Here is a 23,906-nt window from a genome sequence, read left to right on the forward strand (position 1 = left end):
CTAAGAAGTCTACACCCTTCCTTTATTTATTTTGTGACAAAAATGAACTTTACAAGAACGGACATTATCTGGTTTGGATCTTAGATCGCACTAGCGGAAACATTGTCTTTGAACGAACGGAGTCTCGTTTGATAAAGGATACGCTGTGGTAATGGTTAGAAACTTTGCCGCCATAAAACATAGTAATGTAACTAGAGCAAACTTAACTAGAGGAAAGAGAGAAGCGTTGAATGGTGGACGGAACAGGCGAGATTTTACTGAAAAACGAAGATATTGTACACGGAGCCATGGACTTCAGATTTCAACGGGGGTCTATCCCTGACGTCGCAGAGTCTGGCGCTGGTCGACGGGTTCTTCGCGTACTCCGTAGTAGTTCTCACTGGAAAGGAAAGCAAGAATAGTATTATACTTTGAAGTGTTCATTCTGATTATATGTAAAAAAGTCTACCGCATTATAAGCGTTCGAACATTGCCGCACTTGCAGTCAAATGTTTTTGGCTTGAAGATCAACTGTCAAAGACCTACATTCGGACATTAGTGGCGCATTTCATATTCATAATAAAAAAAAAGAAACAAGATAGAAGGTTTTTATGGTAAATAATTGTGTCGGACCAACTGAAGTAAAAATAGCGGCGCACCACTAGGGTCTCGAGCAATAAACATATGCTCTCAAACACATCATGAACTCCTTGCTTGCGATCTCTATTTCTTGTTTGATCGTAGCCACGACAAAATATATTTAGTCAACAAGCAGTACAGTGGAATATTTCTGGGGACGCCACAAAGTTGCTCTTTTTTTTCTTGGTGACCGAAAATTGGCATTGTCGTTTTGATCGGACCAGGCCAATCTGCCCTTATAAACCATATTGCAGCTGTACCAGTCATGAGATTGTCCGACCTTGTAGGCGTCAAAGGGATGCCGGGTTTCGTTCATCAAAAAACAACAAAGTATATATATATATATATATATATATATATATATATATATATATATATATATTGGAAGAATAAAAAGCCACGGTAGTGTGAAACGTCGTGAAGTTGTTGGAATTATCTGCTAACCTACAATCTACGTACGCTGAATATGCTCTCCACAAATCTTCCAATTTTAATATCATATTAACAAGAAAGAAGATACTATTTTTAGCATGAAGCAATATAGTGCTAACATGTGAACTATATATAGACCAATAATAGCGTGCTTTAGCGATGACGACTGATAAGTATGTCTTCCTGTCTCCTATAATCATTTAAATTGTTGACGTAGGAACTTCAGGAAAGCAATTATGTTTGCTGAGAGCAAAAGTTTCGCAGAATAGTGGAAACCACGCATGAATACAATTTATTGATGTACTATCGGGGAAAAATGAAATGCGAACAGAGGAACGCGTGGCTCGCGGTACAGGCTGCGCCGCCTGGAAGTGAGCCTAGGGGCTAGGGTGCTTGGCCTACTTCTATGTGTTCACGCCCCTCGATTGGCGCTCCCCCAGCTTCGGCAGTTCGCCTCTTAGTGCGCTGAAAGCTGTCACCGCTATCTTTTCCTGCTCGGCGAGTGCGGCGAGCTTCTTTGCACCGCACGCAATGAGCCAGCAAAGATAGCGGTGATAGCTTTCAGCGCACTAAGGGGCACACTGCCGAAGCTTGGGGAGCGCGGAGGGAGGGGCGTGAACACGTCGGAGTAGGCCACGCACCCTCGCTCCTAGGCTCACTTCCAGGCGGCGCAGTCTGTACCGCGAGCCACGCGCTCCTCTGTTCGCATTTCATTTTTCCCAGATAGTACGATACCTTGACGCGACTAGCTGTGTTAGGGTGGACACATTTGTTGTTACATCGAGTATTAGCAGCGTGGACCGAAGCAAAGATAAAAGAAAAAAACAGCAACAAATGAATAAAGGGGGTAAAACGGCATAAACGAACTGGTCAGAGCAGTATCCATAAAGCGCATGGGCGGTCTGCAAACCCGTAGCGATTGGTTGGTAAAATGGCCGATTTGTCATTCCTCTGAACAAAGAATCGTTTATAAAAAGGTACCCTAGTCCAAACCGTCGAACCGAAAGTTTTACCGGTTCGAGTTCGTGTTCACGACTTTCGGTTCAGTTCCGGGGAGCGAAAATAACGGTTTAAACCTGTTCGAACCGGTTTGAACCGCTAAATTGATAATGTGTTTTCCGCGTTGTTTCGGCTATAGATACTATTTCCGCCGTAAAAAAAGTAACTGTGTTAAACTGTATGTTTTTTTTTTTTTTTTTTTTTATATATATAAGAAATGGCATTATTTTATTTCGAGGAAACTGTAAAATCAAATCTATGAACATACCAAATGTCGTGTTTATACGACTGAAAATTCATTTGTTTACCTCAGTCACATACATTTTACCTGAATCGGAAGGTCAAAAAGTGTGGTAGATCGCCCAAAATAGCCGTGATTGGTACAGCTTTGCGTCGCAGTATTAAAAGCTAAATCGTTGTTACGCTTTTGAACTAAGAAATTAATTACAGTGCACAAAATCATTGAATGGGCACCTTGTCACCATATATATCGTGAAGTATAGCTTACGAAATACGTTTCACAATATATAGGATGACGATGCAACTGACAAACCAATAATATTTTTAAAATGTCCCGAAAGTCGTAGGACAAGCCTTTGCCCTGTGCACACAGCGCGTCTGACAGTGTATATCTCAGCGCTGTCGCGACCTGCGGCCGAGATTTTTATAGCCTTTGACACCTGATCCTTACGTTTAGACCCTCAGCCACTATCTAATGCGCTTCTGATGAGCCCAAATCGGTGAATATTTGACGCACAGATCTCCGAGAGATTCGGTAGTAAAACGTAGCAAGCATATAGAGACAGCGAATGTAATTGCGGAAAAACTATACTCGTCTTTACCTCCAGGACTTCTGCTGCAACTTAAGAACAGGAGGAGACGGACCCCTTCTACGTGGAGGAACTTTAAATGATAAATAATTCGTACACTCTCGTGAAATGTAAGTAGGCCCAATTTATCTATTGCCGTGGTTCATGTCACAGGGAAACGCAGTTTGCTGGCGACACTGCCTGTCGGTAGAGTGACTTAAATCGGAGCGAAGTTCAATAAACCGCTGCCAAAACAACAACCTACGAAGCTCGAACACCAGCGCAAAGCAGCTCGAATGGACTCTCCGAGTGGGGTGAAGTGGGGCAGTGTGACCCCGGCTTAACGCGATAGGCCCTTTATTTATGGTGTAAAATCTTCAGTTAGTAATTAAATATAGTTTTATTATCAACCATAAATTTGGCTGTGTGAAGTTCACAAAACCGATTGAAATCGACACGGGAGTACGATACTCAAAAATTGGCCAGCTATTAAGTCAATCTGCGGAAACGTGATTTTGTGTCGGCTGTTTGGCAGTGTGAAACATTTTGTTTCACACACGGCCGGGGTATGCCAAAACAGACTTCGTGGTCACATGATAGATGTGAAGGCAAATACACGAAATGCACAGGAAAAAAAAAAGATAATAAATGGTATTCTTCAAAAGAATCCCCTATGATGCCTTACTACAAAAAGAGATGAGATGGAGTGATAATCCTAATTAAACATAAATAGAGCGCGAATGGCAGACGAAGATTATTATAATTTCAACATCATCACATTAGGGCATTAGCTTGCATCAACTCGAAACTTCGCGAAATAATGCCTCGTTAAGTTATGTACGGTTTTACGTGCACTTTGCACGTAAAACTTTGTGCTATATTGTCACGAATGACGGGGTGACAAATAAGGAATAGCTGAGGAAACTGATACGTTTAATGCGGCGAACTTGTGCCCAAAAGAAAAAAGGGAAACAGACGATAACAACAGAGCGTCGCGGGCGTCGAAGTCGGCGTAACAGCAGGATCGAACGCTGGGGCGAGACTGACTGGGGATTACCACGCGGAGCCCCTTATGGTACACGCGTTGGCTTCTGGAACAATCGACCTAAAAGGCTCGGCGACTAGAACATTCTGACCTCGAACAAGCAACAGGGTTCTCGAATGTACCAGAACACTAAATTGCAAGAATAAATAAAAGACGCGTCGGTCCCAAGAATCGAACCCTAGCTGGCTCTTCGCGTGGGACGCAAGCACGATAACCGGGCCACGGCCGCGCTGTCTACTTGGCCAGCTGCGCGCGCGGCAATATTAGTCATGCGCTTTAACATTCTATTGGGTTGCCGTATATTATCGCTAGACTATACTGTATATACAAAACGACTTTACAATTTGGACACCTACTTTCGCTACTGGTGCGAGCATCGCATTTCAACAGAAAACGGAATTATTTCACAGGGTTTGCACGTGGTGTCATCGCACTCTAGTCTGGTGGTCGTTGCGATTTGTTCTTGGTGAGAGATAAAAAAATCTGGTGGTGCAAAATGCACGCTGCAGAAGTTCGCGGTCCGTGCAAGCCATGTATTTGAATGACAAATTATTTTCTGCTTGATGCAGCGTCACGAGGAAAGGCGTGAGCGTCTGGTACCACGAAACGTTTTCTGCCAGGGTGTTTTTGCAAACAAAGTAGCTTCCGGGTCCACACTTTTTGGTATGTGCCGAAGATGTGGGGCAGAGAAACCTTTACAACACAGTTCGATGCTCTAAAGCTGGCGCTGCAGAACCCAGCGATCCTGGGTTCAATCCCCACCCCTGCCCGTTTCGATTTGGATGAGCATCGTACCGGCGTGCATCACTATTGCGTGATGCACGTTAAAGGCCCCAGGATAGCGGTTGTACTGCACTGGCTAAATTTTTCATCTACAGCTGAAAGACTCGTCGCCCGTTGAGGCAAACCAAGTTCTGGGCTTTATAAACATACACACAACCCAATTTTACAACACAGTAGGCTTTTAAAACTACCCCCTCTCTCTTTCTTTTTTCGTTGCTCCTCTAGAGGATACTTTTTATTCCTGTGGGACTCCCTCCCCCATTTGGGGGCCTTAAATCGGCAATTATATTTGTTCCCCCTGTTAACAGTAATCCTACATTGCTTTTATTTAGCACCCAAAAACTGTGAACTTTAAACAAAATATGTAGGTCGTCGAAGCTTGTGGAAGAACTTGAGAACGACAATCCTGTGAGGCTTGAGCGGCTGACAGCATTCGGTTGTCCCTCTGAGGTTACTAAGATCTTTCTCTTCGGGTATCCCTCTGTAGTTCTATGTAACGTCGGATTGATAAGTCACATTTAGTCCTTTTAATGTTTCTACTATCGGGGATAGCTTTAGGAGGCAGTTCAGCAACAAAGAAAACATGTTTGGGTGCCTCAACGAAAATTGTTGCGAAAATAACGGTTGGGTTCTGGTTTTCGGTTCGGTTTGGTTCCGGTTCGACACTCTGCTTTACTCAGACAAACCGAGAAGAGACACCCACGCATGATTACTGATTAGTGATTAGTGCGCATATACACCTGCTAAAGCGATCATTTATGAAGCGTCTTCACGGCGTCATCCATGCTTTCCTTGCCCTCACACGAATATACTTTCCCATACTCAACGCCCGACTTGACTGAAGTCGATGATAGTCACTTTGCGAGCAAAGTCTGTGTTCGGTTTAGCAACGAAAATCCCCGCCTTGCCAAATTAAGAATATGAACCATCTTCGAATACAACAGCACCGATGTGTGAATCCACACGATAATATCTACGCACCAGCCGTGCACGTTGAGGGGATCGTCGCAGAGCCTTGTCGTGGGGTTGAAGACCAGGCCGTAGTCGCAGGACAGCAAGCGGGGCAGCCTCTTGCCGTAGTAGCTGGCCACGCACACGAAGTGCTTGGCGCAGTCCCGCGGGTGAGGGTACGGGGGGTTGGCGAAGTCCTGCAGGTCGTACGTCGTGGCCTCGGGACACTGGAATCCCAGGTAGGCTGCGCAACAAGAAGGTCGATGAATATACGGACGGCGTGGGAAACTCTGGCTGGCAATGCAGAGCTGAGAAATGGGATCACGCATGTCGTCCTCGCTGTATAGTCTTGCACAACACATATTGACTTGTTGGCGCCGTGGCGTATGATCAGTGATTTGGCGCATGGAATGTATACCATTCAGGAACGCTACACCCCTTTTCCTCTTAAGTCCAAGTGAGGTCAAGAGCTAGTGACAAAGCAAGCACAAATACACCGACTAGAAATTCAGTGTGTCACGACTCTTCGCCCTTGCCTGGCGCTTTTGGCCCAGCTTGATTGTCTCCATTGGATTGTAGCGCTGGTAGCGCATTGGAGTAATATAAGTGCCACAAGGGAAAGCAGACACATGCACACCCCCAGAGAGATCTAGACCCAATATTCCTTTATAAAGTTTGAAGATCGTGTACCCTGACCTTTCCTCTCTCTCCGTAGCCTACCGTTGTATGGTGTATCATGCCTGTCTCTGAAAGCTTATAAAAAATAATCATTGTTAAAACAAAGAAGAAACAAAAGCGATCCATAGAAACCATGATGAGATTACGCAGCTTATCAAAGCAGCAATAAATGTTCCCCAATAGCACGAAGGTGTCTGCGTAAATTCGGCACTGCATGTTAGCTTAATTTGTTGCGACGACCACACGCGCGCGCACACACACACACACACACACACACACACACACACACACACACACACACACACACACACACACACACACACACACACACACACACACACACACACACACACACACACATATATATATATATACATATGATGTACGATAACAGCATGGTGCCTTCTGTTTTGTTATGCCCCCCCCCCCCCCCCGCCCCCACACACACACACACATTTTCAAGTCGTCTTATAGGGTCTTAGGTTAAAGCTAATTTCCGTACATTCCCTCCATCAATCAACGAAGCCAGTGAAACCCTGCCTTCGTTGCTTATACGAAGCTACAAGTCCCAAAGTTTTCACTGATCTTCGCCTCCTCACAACATAATTTTGAAATCTTTCCCGTCAATGGTAATCTAAACAAAAAAAATGTCGGTGGAAATATTTTTATAAACTTGTAAGGCTGCCAAACTCTGAGAAACATCATTTATATTCTATATCTCTATTTATATAAGGATATCAGCGCGAGGTTCTGCGAACAGCCCCGACGACGTACCTTCGGCGTCACAGCGCTCGACAAGGTCGGGCCAGTCGCAGATGCCACGCTGGTCGTTGAAGGCCAGTCCTTCCGGGCAGTCGAACTTGTGGCCCTTGCCCCCTACGCAGTTGACGAACTTGCCGCAGTCGCTCGGGTCGGCGTACATGCCCCAGCGACGGGGACAGTTGCCCACGGCCTGGGCAGGCTCTGCGAACGAGAATCGGCGGCGAAAGCGGCACAGTTAACGCCCACGTCCTTTCGGCGGTACGCCCGCCATCAGCGCCTACAACACCGTTGCGGACGCCTGTGGGCGTCTTTGCAAAGCGTACTTTTCACTAAGCGCGGTTCAAGGATGGCATGCATTCAAAGTTTGTTGGTCGTTGCCCCGCGTGGGTCAATCTTCTTGAGTGATGTAATAGTGGTGTTGAGCAAATAATCTAGGAAGACCATTAATAATCGCTTTATTTTGTTGCGACTGTAGTAATACATTAAGACGGGAGGATGCTGGTTTCGCTAAGGTTTTGGCTTATGTGTCGTCTGTCTTCTGCCGCTGATCGGCAAAGACACCTTGGCGCCCTTATCGTCATTGTTTCTCTAATTTCTTGACTTCTTTTGTGTTGTTGTTGTGGTTTTTTGTATGCCAACTTACTTACACCGCCCTAAAAACGGCAAAAAGTATATAGTGTTTTGGTTTGCAAAGGCTAAAACTGTGAGCGATTCTCAAGAGGTTCATTACGTAATTGAAAATTATACGCGGCGTCAGCTTTTAATACGAACACTCCCTATCAGTGTCGGCCATCACCGTTTGAGTGACGTTAACGTTTCCAAGTTCTTAATTTTCATTTTTAGAGTAGCGAAGTTACGTCTGGAAAGTTACCAAAGTGAAACGTATTTCCGGGAAGCCACAATGTTTCCGAGGCATACGACGGAGTCGAAATGTCTACTTGGAATCAGGGAACGACTGCAGTCTATGAGGATATGTGCAACTATTGTCACTGATATATTAAGAAACGCAGAGTATAAATTATTATATTCACGTTTTTTTCGTTTTTTTTTTTTTTTTTTGCTTTTTGATTAGTTTTTTTGGCGTCTTTATCGGTTAATGTTGCGATTTCACTGACTAAAGAACGATAATAAGATGGTTGGGAATCGTGACACCCCAAGTTTCTTGGGCTGTCATTGACTATATCAACACCATCGCATTTTATTTCTATGCTTTTTAACAATGAAAATTAAAATGATATATATATCAGGCACGTAGCCAGGGGGGGCCCATGAGGCCCGAGCCCCCCCCCCCCCCCCCCCCCCCCCCCCGAAATCCTCCATTTTGCTGGGACCTCCCCTCCCCCCTCCCCCTCATACAGCATTTTCTCATGGGCGAACCCCGCCCGCCCCCCCCCCCCCCTTTCACCCCCTCCCCCCCGAAACAAAAGCCTGGCTACGTGCCTGATATCCTTGTAAAACAATATAATCTTAACCGCTTGGATACTGCGCGTTGACAATTTATTGTATGAGTACACGTGTTAGAATGACAAAATATCCACGTTAGCTTAATTTGCAAAGCCTAAGTATGCTCGTTTTCGTATAGTAATATAATTTTGACGCGTTATGTGCCCTGTAATAATGGTTGTAAACCACCAATGATGTTTTAATAAAATAAAAACAACATAATTATTATGGTCTGAAGACCGGTGAGCGGGTGACTTACGATTCGGCTTGCGTTTCGAAGTAATAAAGAGAAACGCGCATTTTCTGAAGTGTAGTGAGTTTTTGCTTTCTTCATGAACTGTGCGTGGCCTTTACTTTTTTACGCACAAACATGTTTCATTTTTCAGATGACTGATGATTGAACCACAGCTGCGACAACAGTTATTTAAAAAAAGCGGTGGACATATAGATATTATTAAAGTTAAACCAGCTTGCTTGCTCCGCGAACAACCATACAACTGCACACCAAAGATAGTTCTAGTGATCCGACCTCTGGAACGTTTGTACGCAAGAGTATACATTTCCTAGACATCCTGTCCCCCCAAAACCATGGTACTCCCTTTACAAGAATAAGCTCAACTTTCACCGTGCACAACTAGGCAACTGCTTCTTCGGCATAAATGACCCTCGCTGCGTCTCCGGAACCTGTCCTGGGGATCAAGCAAGCGACGTCAGAGAGGGGCTCCGGAAGCAGACAAAGCAGCATCAAGGTTGCGGAGAGCCAGGATAAGCGTCCCGCCACGAAGCCTTCTTGCACAGGGCAGAAGGTGAAGGGAATGTTAGTTCAGCAGACCAAAGAATCCGCGCTGAGAATTCGGGGGTGGCAGTGGGTCTTGGGAAATTGTTCACCAGCGACGGCCAGGGGTCCGAGGCACTTACGCAGGTAGGGCCGGTTCTCGCAGTTGACGCTGAAGGGCAGGTCACAGCGAAGGTACTTGTGGCCGGCATCGTCGTTGAAGACCAAGCCATCGGGGCAGAGTCCCTGGTGGACTGTGCCGTTTCTGCACTCGTAGTAGCCGTCGCATTGACTCTCGTCTGGGAAGAAGCCATTGGTGGAGCACTGGCTCCGGCCTGTGGTACCGCGTGGCACGACGGACGTCCAGGTACAGTTAGTGCGTGCTTTCGCACTATACATGCAGGAACGCGCGTGCAGGGACACACAAGAAAGAAGGGAGTGATGTCTGAACTCTGATGCCGTTTGAGACTATTACACGGAACTAGATCCATACCCGTCGCGTGAACCTCGAGTACTTCCTCAAGTCAAAACACTAACTAGACCTACGCCTTAAAGGTTGAGTCTTCTATGTTCTCTTATTCGATTATTCTGGATGAGAGAACGCTGATTCAAAATCTGCAATACGTGTATTTCTTAATGTACATCTCAGTGGCTAGCCGCATATGGAAGGAGCCTGCATATGTCAGCTGTCTACTCAGCATTACCTCGATTCTCGAGCCGGATACTTTGTTCGTTCATGCAGCACATTGAACCACTGCGTGATAGGAGTCCTTCAAAACTAAATTGTCGGCGTTCCGCTGGAAATTAAGAATAATCGGTAATAGAAAGGCTATACGGCCTGCAAGTTCGTCTGCTCTTTGCGTACAGCGTGCGTTTCTTTACCCCCAAAACGTGTCCACGTGCTTTTCTCCCCCCCCCCCCCCCCCCCACCGCTCGACCAATGGCAGCGAGCGCTTGGCTGTCTCGTCATCGCGCGTTCCCTGGCCGTTTTCTGTGTACCCTTTGATTGGTCTTCTCCCCCTTGCCTTCCAATGCGCCAACAACGCCTTTTGGAACACTCGATCGGCGTATAAGATTACACCCACCTCATTCCCCATTTTCTTGGAACAGATGCATACAACATAAAGCGGAAACATGGGTTACAGACAGCAAGGCAGTCGTCATTGCCTTAACAGCATCGATGAGCTCTTAATGAGCAATATTAATTATTGACGGAAGATCTCAACAATAAAAAATAGAAACCGCAAAATGACCCTTATAATTTCTTTTTATTAATTTTCATGTTACGTTTGAAGATGGATCATCTTAGTGCATCTTAGTACCTCCTTGTACAGGTGTAATCTATTAAAAAAAAACTGCCCGCTAATATTTGCAGAGAATATAAAGAGCAAATTACAGCTTTTTTACGAAGTTTCCCGGAGGTTCACGACACCCATGAAATATCTAGACGCTAAACGTGCACTGGAACGCAAAACGCTCAATGCGGCTTTACATGCGCATTGCTTACGTGCAAAATGCCTTCATAACATTTTCGAAGATGGCAATGGTATGCTCTCGGATTTCTCTGCAGAGGTTTAGAAGCGCGATTATTTTCAGAAAGCACCTTTCGGACGTTCTGCAATGATGACTATTCTCTTCCCGTAGTGGCATTACCTAGCTCTTGTACAAGCAACGCACCTGTGATACGTGTATCTGGTTCTTATTACCACTTCTTTCGTAAAACGAAGCGTTTCGACATTTTAGCTTTGCCAACTCCCGTTATCAGTGCGCCTCATGATGAATCGTCGGTTCCCCTTCTGACGCTGCAGGCACCCCCAAGCGCCAGGAGAGCGGGACGACACACGATGTACAACCGCGAACGGTTTTTAATTATCCCACGCTCGTATCTACGCCTTTCGCACGTCCAGAACCGCGTAGCAAAGAACAAGCGTTCGACCTTGTCGCGTCTGTAGCTAGCCGAGTAGAAGAAAACAAAACCAGACAGCCCGAAGAAAGCCGTCTATTGAGAACCTGCCAAGGACCCCGTCCAGAGAATTCGAGGATGGCCCCAGGATTAGCAAGTTATCAAGGCTGCTGCGAAGTTGGATGAGTCTCGCTTGCCGAGAGCTCTTGAAAACAACCGCTGCCTGCCCGAGTCTAACTGTGCTCATGCACGCACCGACAAAGAGAGAGGCGAAAACCTGTTCCGTATGCGCAAATCTGTGGATTGTTATTCGTGCTATTACACGTCGAAGATGAAAGAGCCTGCTCGCGGTTCCTTTACAAAAGAACCAACGGTATCACGCCCGTCGTCTTTATATTGCAACGTGCATTGCAATATAAATTGTTGTACGTGACTTAAAAACATGTGAGTGTGTGAAAGAAAGGATATCCTCTGGTCAAAATTAAGTTAAGGAGTAACTGCGCTACAAAATCGAGAGCGTCAACACCCGCCCATCTTTTATTTTATTTTATAACCAGATGGAGTATGATAATCATCATCCGTTATTATTATACATAAGTTGGTGTACATGATTTAAAAACATGTGGGTGTACGAAAGGAAGAATATTCACTGGGCGAAATTAAGTAAAGGATCTACTGCGCTACAGCATCCACAGTGTCAACACCCGCCCATATTTTATTTTATTTTATTTATAACCAAAGAGCCTATGACAATCGTCATATGTCAAGAGCTGAATGTAAGCGAACGAAACAAATAAAACGGCATAGAAATGTGTATTATATAGCATGTGAATATTTAGAACCTCACCAACTACCAACATGTCAACAATATATGCGGAGCGCAAGTCGTTGTCTGCTTTTTGCGCAGGAGTGGCGGTGACGTCAGAACTACGCCGAGCTGTGATTGGTTGTCATTAAAAGGAGAGTGGGTAGACCTCAATGCTAGATGCCTTGAGGTCTACCCACTATCCTTTCAATCAGCCAATAAGAATTTGTAGTTATGACACCATCGCAACCCCTATGCAAGAAGCATACGAACTTGCCTCGCGTATACCAAGTGGATCAGTCGAGTGAAAAAAAGAAATTAACTTAAAAAAGTCAGAGCATTTTTCTCACCTCAAAAATGTCAGACCATCTTTCAGTCCCAACTACATATAGTATGCATAATACCGACAAATTATGGGGACCGGTAATCTAACCAATACCTTTCCTCGATAACCCCCAAAACTGGTTATATCGTAAGCTTTACGTTCAAAATAACTTGAAACGATCGATACTGCAAACTACTGCTTGCAAACAATTCTAACAAGAATACTCTTCTGCGTGGCGTTTGATGGTATCTTATATCCTGTCTGTGCAACAGCCGAACATTACCTAGGTAACGTATTGCGTATTACGTCTGTCTAAACTTGATCTAAATATGAAGGTAATTTCTCTGGCGTAGCGATAACTGCACACTTATTGCAGTAGAAACAGAGAACACAGCTTCTGAACTCAGGGGAGCTGATAAAGAAGTTTATAGTGACCCCCAAAAGAAAAAGGAAAAAAAAATATCGAGACGCAAAACACAAACAATGTCTTCGGAGACCTGGCGTGCATTTGTCGTTATTTTATTATTTAATTTTTTTTTATATAACGTAGAAAGGTGAACAGACCACACGGATGTCATAAAGCACACCAAGACAGTAGTAATCTTTGAATGGCACCATGCCATTGCCACTAATAGCTTGAAAAGACACGAGGCCTGAAACCTAAATTCCCCTCGCCTGACACATGTCTTGCTTTATTCTTGCAGATTAATTCAAATTTAACATAAATTAGGTAGTGAGAGAAGGAAAAAAGAAACAGAAAAAGATCAGCACACACTTTGTCTGAAAATATGCTTCTTAAATAAATAAAAAAAAAAAAAAAAAAAAAAACAGACTATCGTTGCTGTGTCAAACTCCATGAACTAATGAACAGATAATGTAGAAAACCCGAGACTGTGGTAAAAGCAAGGAAACGGAGTCGAAGAAGAAAGACAGGGGAAAAGAACGTCTCAAGACGTTCTTTGAGAAGTTCTTTTCCCCTGTCTTTCTTCTTCGACTCCGTTTCCTTGCTTTTACCACAGTCTCGGGTTTTCTACATTATGATCAATATCCACCAGCTCGCCTGCGCACTCACAGTTTTTCATTAATGAACACAGTTGCCGACAAACCACAAGTACCGCAAAAAATACTATTAAAGCGAAGATGCAGGCAATCGATTCTTCGGTGACCGATTCCGGCCAGGACCAATGAGTAAAACACACATCTTGATGTACTAATAGCGGTAAACAAAAACAGTATAATTGGAATTGTCCCGCACGTCCACACGGCAACTTGCGAATTCCATTTTCGTCGAAATGACTATTCACAGAAGTCGGTGTGATCTTGTTAGAACCAGTCCGATTTGGATTTCCCAAACAGGCTGTAAGGCGCCAGCCGCCAATAAAAAATTGCTTGCAACATACCTCCAGTATCATTCTTGTTGAAATCAATGTGACCAGACTAACCAGTATAAACTATTTTCTGACTACACGACAACGATTAACGCCTTTTTGTCCTGTACGAGGAAAGAAGACTTCTTATGTAACATACAAAATCTTCTGACGGTTACATGAAAAAAAAAAAAAAAAAAAAGAAGGATCGCGAAAGAATGTATTAAGTCTCAACCACCAGCAATCGCCGCTAATGTAGATACGGCTCCCACCAAAGAAATGAGCTACCCAGTCGACCCTCCGAGACCTGCACTGGAGGAAGTGCGGCACTGCCGTGTAACTTTTTGCTTCTTTTTCTGGGTCAGTAAGAAAGTAAAAAAAAAAAAAAAAAAACTAGTTTCTCAGTTTCTAGACGCGGAAGAATAACTTTAAAAAAAAGAGAGGAATCGACGGCTTATCCAAGTGCAACCTTGAAGCCTCTTGAAGGCGTCGGAATGCGATATTTAAAAGAGAGAGGAAGAAAAAGTAAAAAGAAAAAAAATCTGACCAGATTGTTTTTGGGAAATGCCTTCCCAAGATGGCTGGACTTTCGTGTTCTTGGTAGACTGAGTGTCTAAAAAACGCTGGGCGCGTGACCAGTCTAGAGCGTCTTGTTCGAGAGTTTTAGTCAAACGCAAGCACTATGTGTGTGCGTCGGGTGCTCCACACTGCGCATGCGCGTCGGAGTTTGGGCTCCACAGATGCGCAGTAGCGACGACGCTATTTCTTTGCATACGCAAAGATTTTTTTGTACGCTATTCTAAAACTCACTATTATCGTTCCAGAACCGATCAAATTGCGGCATTACTCGAGAAGAACGCCAAAGAAAGCACGAAGCAAAAAGCGTGAACGTAAGCAAGCCACGTCCATGCGCTTCTCCAGAGCTGTCAGAGACTGTAATTGGAGCACAGCTTCTGCATTTCGGGCATTTACGTACCACACTGACTCTTCGCCTTGTTCCATGCGTTCTGTCTACGTTCAACAAAATCGGAAATTTCCCTGAAAAAAAAATATTTATAAAGAATTATGAGAGTTATTATCAATTCCCAATGCCTGCCAGCGCTGTACATCTGGGCTGAAAAATATATCGCCGCAAACTGAGTGCGAGACACTTTGGAAGTGAAGAAGTTAATTGTGGGCGTGCCTTATATAAATCCAACGCTTTGTCGGAGTAGGCTCTGTGCTTATAGTTATTCACGTGTGAACAAAAAGTTATCGAATCCTTTATTTAATTTAATAATGATTGATTTGTTATTGCTAACCTATGATGTTTTCGGGTTAAGGCATCTCCTCTGCAGAAAATGAATTATCCTCGCCCTCCAAATCTCTGTCTTTCCATCATCTCTATCACTCATCGTCGTTCTCGCTTCAGTGCGCGGACAAGAATCAAAACTCGGAGGTTAACAAAATCATTTCGTCAACTATATTCATACAGGTGCACTGTGAAGAGGGCCCGCCGTTATCTCTTTATTACCTTTGTGAAGGATGTACTGAAGTTTTTAGTCGTTTTGTGCATCTCAAAATTATTGCCTCGCACATAACACGCAGCGAAGCTTTACCGGACGATGCGAGAGGTGTCAACAAACAGCTCCCCATTTCACGGATCAACTGGGGTCGGGTCAGAGTCACACAAACAAGACAGTACGGCAGTTCATTCCCGTCGAATGTAAATTTACACGATTGCGGCACTCTCGCATAAACTGGATGCCCCATGGTAACTCGGAGCGCGAGAGGGAGGATCAGCATACGGCCTCCGAAATAGAGAGTCGTGCTGCGGAGAAGGGGGGAGGTGAAGAAATCGTTGTGGGGTCTTCAGGAAGTCTTCCCAGGAGGTGACCCAAATGCCGGCACTTTCTCCAAGGAACCGGAGACGGTGTACAAATTAGACAAGGCGAATCTTCTCTCCGTGCTCGGGCGTGTCGGCGCGACAGGGCACCGCGCACGTTATGGCCGTTGGAGACACGCGCTTCCCTTTCCTCTCTTTGCTCTCGTTAACCCCGTGCCTCTCCTCGGCTGCATGCCTGACGCTCGAAGCATCCGCGTCACGGACTTATTGTTCGTTCCCGTCTCGAAGGAAGGTCACGGAGACGATTTGGGAAGGGATCAGCGGCTCGTCTTCTTGAAGGAAAGATGGATCGCTTTCAAGCCCGAACCAAAAAAAAGATAAAAAAAAAGTATTTCTTTGGTTAACCGTGCTTGAGTCATAAAAATCTGTATATCAGACAATTTATAAGGAAGAAAAAACAGCTACCGGATTAACCTTAAAACATTATTGAAGAGCTAACGGCAAGATGAGTATTGACAAATCATCCCGAACTATTGGGTTTTGAAATTATTTAGTAGAATAAGACAAAAAAGATAGTATAACCTTGAGAAGCCAAAGTGGCGTCTTGTTTGTTATTTTCTTTCTTATGTTTCGAAAATGTACGTATAATGCAGCATTATAAAAATTACCAGCGTGTTGCCCCAAATGTATTAATAAAATTACAACATTTTTCTATCGCGATTACATCTGAGGGATGTCATGTATTGGCGGCACTGATAATAAAGACCTCTTTTCTAAAAAAACAAAAGAAAAAAAAATCAATATTTACATAATATGCCGTTTAATCGATCGTTCAAAAGTACCGTAACGAAAGTTCAGAACAACCTTGCTATATCCATTTTTTTTTTCTTCCCTGAAGAGGATAATTGTGCTGGCGCTTGCACTCTGAGGTTAACTATTGCGACAAATCACAGCGGTTTAAAAATACGGAAAGGGCATAGAAAATGCGCTTGTCGACCTTATGCAAACATGACGTCACTTCAAAGGGCCCGATTAATTATTTTTGTTGTTTTCGTTTAAATGCACAAAGTTTCGATGCATATATATGTTTATACATTCATAGAGTATTGTACTTGTTTGCAATATAAGTAATAAGAAGAAAACCGACTCCACACCTTGTAGCAAGCATGTTACCTTGTATTCGAGAAGATGCCTGCCAACTGACCCGTGTGTTTATCCTTTCTTCACTGAAGTCATTTTGCAACGGGCATAGCATCCAGGCGCAAACTCCGTTCAAACCGATATCACATCATCTACTTCAAGGAACCAAACAACCTAATGTTTTTTTTTTTTTCTTTTTTTTGTTTCTAGGCCTTCAGTTATCCGATGTGTAAGATTTTAACAAACTTGGACTTGAAAGTAATTACGACGCAACACATTTCATAATGATTTGTATTTTCATAGAGTCTACACTGTAAGGCCTGCAGTTTACACAAGCGTGTAATACGACCGCTCCAAATTAGCGACTTAGCATTAGTGAATTGCTATCCTGCTGAGTTGAACTATTGTCCGCAGCAACATAAAAAGACTGCAAAAAATGTTCCACCTTTAAGAAAATGCTTTGTCTAATTCCAAATGCACGAGGATGTATTAGGCGTTAAACGGTGCTACTTTTTTTTTAGGTGGCGCTTTTTTTTATTTGGCGCTATCAGAGCTTTTTTTTTTCTATATCTCTGTGACGTTATAGAAATTATATGTTTATATGAAGAGGCTTAGTGACTATTTATTTCCTTGTATTCGGGGGCGGAACCTTATGCCGCAACAGCCTATAATACAGACACAGCATTCTCATTTTGCGTAATCCCTCAGAGCGTCACTCCTACGCCTGTTAGTTGTACACTACCCCAAAAATACACCAACATCCACCACACAATCGCCTTTTTGTTTTCGCTTATGCTCGTACAATGCCAGCTACCTCTCTAACTCCGAGGTCGCTTTCCTTCTCTCCTGGCATCTTTGCAAGCAACAAGTCCAGTTGTTCCAACGACTGGTCGCGTATCGAGTTGCTGAATCACCCAGTAATTTTGCGGTCCTGTGGCAGTCTTACGTTTATAGTGTCACTGCGCATAATATAATTGTCCAGATCATGCCCGTTATAAAAAAAAAAAAAAAAAAAAGAAAAGCTAGCGTGGGTTTCTACAGCGTTTTTTGCTGACTGCTCGAGAAGGCAGCGCGCTCGTCGACTTACGGCAGCACTGAGGAGCGAATATGCGGCGCACAGCGGTCGAACTTCACCCATCGGTTCGTACTTTGCGCGCAGCGTCAACCTCCCCTCTTTCGACGCCGCGCACGCAACGAGCGCCTCTGCGGGCGAAATTCGTCGCTTGCTCGCGGCCTATTCGCCCCATGGAGGTGACATGATAAGTCTAAATCATGCATACGCATTGATACGAACCTATATCCGCAGATCTTCCACTTTCGACATCATTCGCATACATAAGATACATCGTGTAAATATAAGCACGTTAAAATATTAAAGTCGCATACTACTTACCAATGCATTTTAGTATACTCTGTTCAAAGCACTAGCGGGTGGCGAATGGTGTCAGACGTTTACCTGATTCATTATTTGCAAACATGCTCTCCAAATGCATGCACTCCTTGAGTTCAACTGTATGCATTTATAGTTCAAACGCGGTGTATCACCGTGTGATAAGTTTAAGGTATTGTATAAGCAATGTTATGCTCAGCAAAATAGAAGAAACACATTCAAGAGGCACTATGCGAGCACTATGCGCTGATGGTGTCGGCTATTTCTTTCCAAATTTCTGAACTCAGGAAACAATGTCAAGCGCAATAATCGCGCGCCTAACCAAAGGATTCGGATTTAGATGTTCGAAAGCTTTCGGTTGGTTATCCAGGCTTCCATCATTCGCGCGGTGAAGCGCTCTTCAGAACTGCGCTGAGAAATTCCGTAACTCTTAGACAAGTGGAAACGATCTTTCGATTGTCACTTTGTCTCTCATCGGATTAAATTTTGTAAACGAGGAAATCGTGCAAATATTGGATATTTTTTAATCACACTTTAAAAATGTATTTACTGCACGTGCACACGCAGGGTAGAATCGCACAAAATCTTTTTGCAGAAGTTCCACTCGAAGCGTCACAGTCCTGGCTCCGAACCATCCAAAAAAGTACACAGTGACAGGTGCTCCTTGCCTTCCGCCGTGCTTCGGCCGAGTGTGCGAGGAAGCGGTATCAATGGAAGAAAGCTCGCGCTCCAGGCAAAGCATCTACTTAGTTCTCAACCCGTCTCCGACCCTATAGGTTTCAATCATCCGCACAGATCTGGGTTCTGTGCTGGCACAATCGAAGCAATTCTGGGTTACGAGTTCGAATCACAGAAACAGCACGCCCAAAACCTGATGACTCTATACTATTACTTCACGAACCCTCCACCGGCGTAGACTTCTATGAGACTCTTCGAAAACACAATTTTATGGCTGAAAGCTAACGACACAAACTCGTTTAATAAGTAACACTAGAAATGAAACCCGATGGATACAGTACTTACAACCTTCACCAATGAAGCCGACATTTTAAGGTGGTCACCGATCGTAACGCGTTCTGCCGGCTCGCCACCGTAAAATAGATAAATAAATAAAATAAAATAAAAACTGCCGGTTTGGTAGGTGAACCTTATACGTCCAGGAGACACGAAAAGACACCGCCATGTTCCCGGTATGTACCGCATCTCTGGAGCCAAAGGAGCCTCCGACTCACCGAGACCGAGGAGCCCGAGGAGCACGAGAGCGACGTACAGCATGTCTGGAGCCGTTGTGGTGCGAGTAGCGGCTTTCACTCTCTGTATGGTAATGCGCCTGGCCGGAGGACGGAGTCTGCTGAAGAAGCTCCCCGGCTCCGGAGGAGAGGTACGCCTCCGGGAGAGGGCACGTCCTCTTGCTCCCGCGATCTGGGTCACGTACGGTGGCGCGCTTTTTTCTTTTGCCTGAGACCCCAGCGGGGTTACCCGCTGGGACCTTCGCCGGCTTCTCGTTTTCTTGACTCTTTTTCGACTCACGTGAGTCCAAGAGGCTGTGGTCGTCCTCTTGTGGTCCGCGAGCGCTGCCTTCTGCGTCACGGTGACAACAGTCCGTAATCGTTTTTTTTATTTTGTTTTAGACGAGCGAAAAGGAGATCCGGTAATGAGATTGTTTGATGGAAACCTTGCGAAACGTCGCCATCTGAGGCGTATTGACAGCAACTGAAATTTAATAGTGACACAAGTTCGTTAATCTTTATTTTGCGTTTGATATTTTATTTTGTAAAAAATTTTCGCCCCATTTACCTTCTCCGTTCTTTTTGTTTTCTACTCATCTTTACCGATACGCACTTTTCTTTTTTACTTCAAAGAGCAAACCTTTCGAAGTGTCACAGCTATGTGCTCCTGTACGCTCGAGCCTTTTGAGCGCTGATCAAAGCTGTGCACGCGCAACCTTGCGTCTTTTAAAATGTCACAGAAACTTAAAACGACGGCACCTAGCGGCAGGAACAGAAAGCTGTGGGGGCAGGTTCGCTCACCAGCCCTCTCGAGTGAATGATATATTCACAGCGCGTGATGGTTTACACACAAAGCCGTGAAGGTAGGTTCGAAAACACGTTATAAAAATTACCAATAACATGGCAACGAGATTGTCACCTGCGCCAAGCACAATTGTGTTCGTGTTTTATTGTTTTTTTTTGTGTGTGTTTATACGGTTTAATGTTAGTCTCCCTCAACGGGCGACTTGTCTCTCAGCTGTAGATGAGCAATATAGCCAGTGCAGGACAACTGCTATCTTGGGGATCTTTAACGTGCATGCCGCAGAAGTGATACACATCCGCACGCAGTTACAGTGCTCACCCAGATCGAAACTGGCAAAGGTGGGGAAAAACCCAAACAAACCAACAGCACCTAAAAAACAAAATAAACAACAATTGCAGGTTAAGAAAAGCAGGACAAGCCCCTCCCTCCCTTTCCACATAGCAGAGCGAACGCCGGAGAGGAGGCGAGTCCCTCCTTGCCCAGCTTTGCTTCCTCTCCGGCGTTCGCTCTATGTGGAAAGGCTGAAGGGGTTTGCGGAAGGAGCGCGAGACAGTCATACTGTTTGTGTCTTACGCCCTAACATCGCACAAGCATATTAAATATGATGATAGTGAAAGATTATCTAAAATCACGCAAATCATGCCAAGCTCTTCTTTTCATTTAAAAGGATGCTAAATCGAAACTGGAAATATACCTGTCACGTTAAGAAATAAGGTAAACATGATCAACCCTTTCTACTAATGACAATCACACGCTTCTATTTTGAACGGATGGCTGGATGGCTATATTTTTTGTTCCAAAGGACCGATTCCAGCGAGCGCTCGAAGATCAGACATCGGAGAGCGCGATGCATCCCGGGAAACGTGACGTCAACTGACCCAGCACGGACAAATAATGCTGCTTGGGGGCTGGCGTGGTTATGAGCTTCGCCACTCGGCGTTGTCAACATGTAACAACCTGCCTTTTTTTACTTTCCCCTCCCCGCTCCCCGCAGGAGTTGAATAGACCGAGAAAGAAGAGAAATCCGGTTCGACAGGGCTCGCGCACTCGCAGCTTGCCGCCGTACTTCCGCAGAGCGGCGCTGCTTTTAAGGCCAGAGTGACGTAACGACAGTCGGGTTATTCATCTTAAATACTGTCTTTTTTTTTTTAGCAAAAAATTGGTGTTTTTGTGGTGTGGCCAGAACGTGGTTGACATTCAGACAATTATATAGGCGCTAGAATTTTGTTGCAGTATTCCTTTATTAAAGCAAGGGCATTTCTATAAGGGTAGAAGAAATAATCATATCGTGATCGAAATTTTTTTATTCTGGCGTGATGCTTTACGAGAGTGTCTCTGTGATAGTGTTCAAAGAATCCCGAAAGCTCCGATTAGAGGCTAAGTAGAGCCGTAACGCTGAGTCTCAATGAAAGCCTGCAGTTTATGTACTTCAACGTTTGGAGCAAGCATGGCGTCCTGCCTGGTGCTTTAAATGTGTGATTAGGTGTATCATTCATACAAAGATACTTGGAAAACACAAAGGCAATAAACAGTTTCCGAAATTCAGTGCCATCTATTTACTGAAATATCAGTCTAGCTTTTCGCAAGCTATTTTTCATATCTTTTATTGTATCTTCAGGACCAGAATGCATTGCAAAAAGTAAGAGCAGAAAAAAAAATTACAATAACAAAATTCAAATTACAGGTTAGGCTCAATCAAGATGTCAGTTCAATAAAGCTCGGAGTCCGTGATGGTGATAATTGTACCTGGAAAGTAGTTCCAGTCATGGGATGTATGGGGGACGAAATATGAGTAAAACGTTGTCGTCATCGAACTTGGGAGGTCAACCTTGTGCTGATGATCGAAACGTGAAGAAACATGATCGGGGGAGGAGGAAAGGGGGGTGGGGGGGCGGCGTTTGGTTGCGTGGAATAGAATTATGAAACTAAATTTTATGAAATAAAGAAAGGCGAGCGACTTTTCGGCGGAAGGACGAAACGGGCATTAACAGGGTACTTTTCATGCTGGTGACGCTTGCAGTGCAGTGGTAGTTCCAAAAGCATATTTAGGGGGAGGGGGGGGGGCGCGGCCGCCCCCCCCCCCCCTCTTGTAAGTTTTCAAGGTCAACCTTTTTATAAAAAAATATATATATACTAGCGAGAAGTTTAGCTTTATAAAATCAAAAATCATGGGTCAAAGGAAAAAAAAAAAAACAGTTTGGGCAACGTTTCGGCCGTAACGTCATATCTCAGCAGACTCTCCTACGCCAACTGAATGCCTCCCCCCCCCCCCCCTCCCCCCTTTGCAAGACTGGCCCATAAATCAGCCCCGGATAGTTGGTGAGAATAAAACGAGTAGGATAGGTTTCGGATGGCTTCCAATGCAAGATTAAGAGTGGCTTGTCCGGGATCCCAGGCAGAAGATGCATATTCTAACTTTCGACGAATTAGGGTTTTATAAATGATTTCCCTGAGTGAAACAGGTGCAAAAGAAAATTTACGTTTGGTTGAACCTAAATAGCGATTAGCGTTGCGGTTATATGTACCGAATATGGGTTTTTCATGAAAGGTTAGAAGTTATGCATGTGCACTCCGAGATATTCGTACAAAGATACCAACTAGGTGGGCTTGATTGAGGAGGCAATGATGACAGTCGTGAGACTGGCCAGACACACACATGTTTATATCTCTATCATGATCATCTTGCGTCTCGCGGTAAATAACACAATAATCGTCAACGAACAGACATATATATAAGGAGATATTTGTTGGAAGGTTGTTAATAAAGGTTAAAGAAAGCAACGGGTCCAAAACAGATCCTTGGGAAACACTGGAAGCAACAAGGACAGAAGACGACTTACTATTATTAACAGTAACAAATTGGGACCGATGGGATAGAAAAGCCTGAATCCATGAAAGAACGTTAGCGTCTGTTAAGCTGTGAACGTTTGTGAAGCAGAAGTTTGCAAAACACTTTGTCTAGCTACATTCTTACCGCCAATGGCTGTAACTGTAAGAACGTAGAATTTTATTGCGCGCATGTCCACGGTAGACAGTAATGTGTATTTCGCCGTTACGTCCCTTCCAAAGTCCTTTCTTTTCGATGGTGACAATGAAACTATTGGTGTGTACGAATGAATTACCTGAGTAAGGACCTCGATAAAATGTATCGCATCCAGGTACTTGGTGCGTGGGTGAGTGTGTGCCAACTGATAGATTTGACACGTGTCCAAAATGAACGTTGGCATAATCGTTGGTATCCAATTTGTGTGCCGTATTGTGCAAACGACTAAAAACGTTAGTACTGCTGAGGCAGCCAAGGCAAACCTGCGTATTCTACGAATGTGCAGATCTTGTGCTGGCTGCTTCAGTGAATGCCTTCAATTACTTAGTCACCATACAGAAAGCCGCCATTAGCATTTCACAGATGTCTCCCACGACGATAGCGGTCGAGGTGGCCAGACTAAATTTGGAGAAATGTCTTAATAATAATTGTAACAATAATACAAATCAGAATTGCACGTTGGGTTGTGCATTAGTAAGCATGAGGATAGTGTGTTGTATAGGGTTCGGATAAGGTCACAGCGTTGCTCTTTTTTTTTTTTTTTTTGTTTAGGGAGCTGAATCTCTGTAAGACTTCTCCCACACGGCAAAATCTCATGTAATTTTTATTAAAGGATATTAAAGCTAGTGAGCTAACCATCATATTTGCGAGTTTGCGCGTGCAACAAACTGCGCCAGAATTGGCCTGCGCTTATCAACCTATCTGATCCTGTCATTCTATGGAAATGAAATTACATTTTACCGCGTGACAGGGCTATTAGTCTACTAGATGAGTGCCTT

At 44.3% G+C, this 23,906-nt stretch overlaps 1 protein-coding gene across 1 annotated transcript; it reads right to left on the reverse strand.

Moving 5' to 3' along the window:
* Positions 1-231: 231 nt before the first annotated feature.
* On the reverse strand, positions 232-19,394 carry LOC8026280 (protein obstructor-E). The gene is made up of 4 exons (XM_029982415.4): positions 19,283-19,394; positions 7,090-7,278; positions 5,668-5,881; positions 232-379 (listed from the first exon to the last, which is right to left on the reverse strand). The coding sequence occupies exons 1-4, from the start codon at positions 19,323-19,325 to the stop codon at positions 313-315; spliced, it is 513 nt and encodes a 170-aa protein (XP_029838275.2). The 5' UTR covers positions 19,326-19,394; the 3' UTR covers positions 232-312.
* Positions 19,395-23,906: the final 4,512 nt, after the last annotated feature.

This window comes from Ixodes scapularis, unplaced genomic scaffold (assembly GCF_016920785.2).
Source record: "Ixodes scapularis isolate PalLabHiFi unplaced genomic scaffold, ASM1692078v2 PGA_scaffold3__209_contigs__length_174095766, whole genome shotgun sequence".
Taxonomy (NCBI): domain Eukaryota; kingdom Metazoa; phylum Arthropoda; class Arachnida; order Ixodida; family Ixodidae; genus Ixodes; species Ixodes scapularis.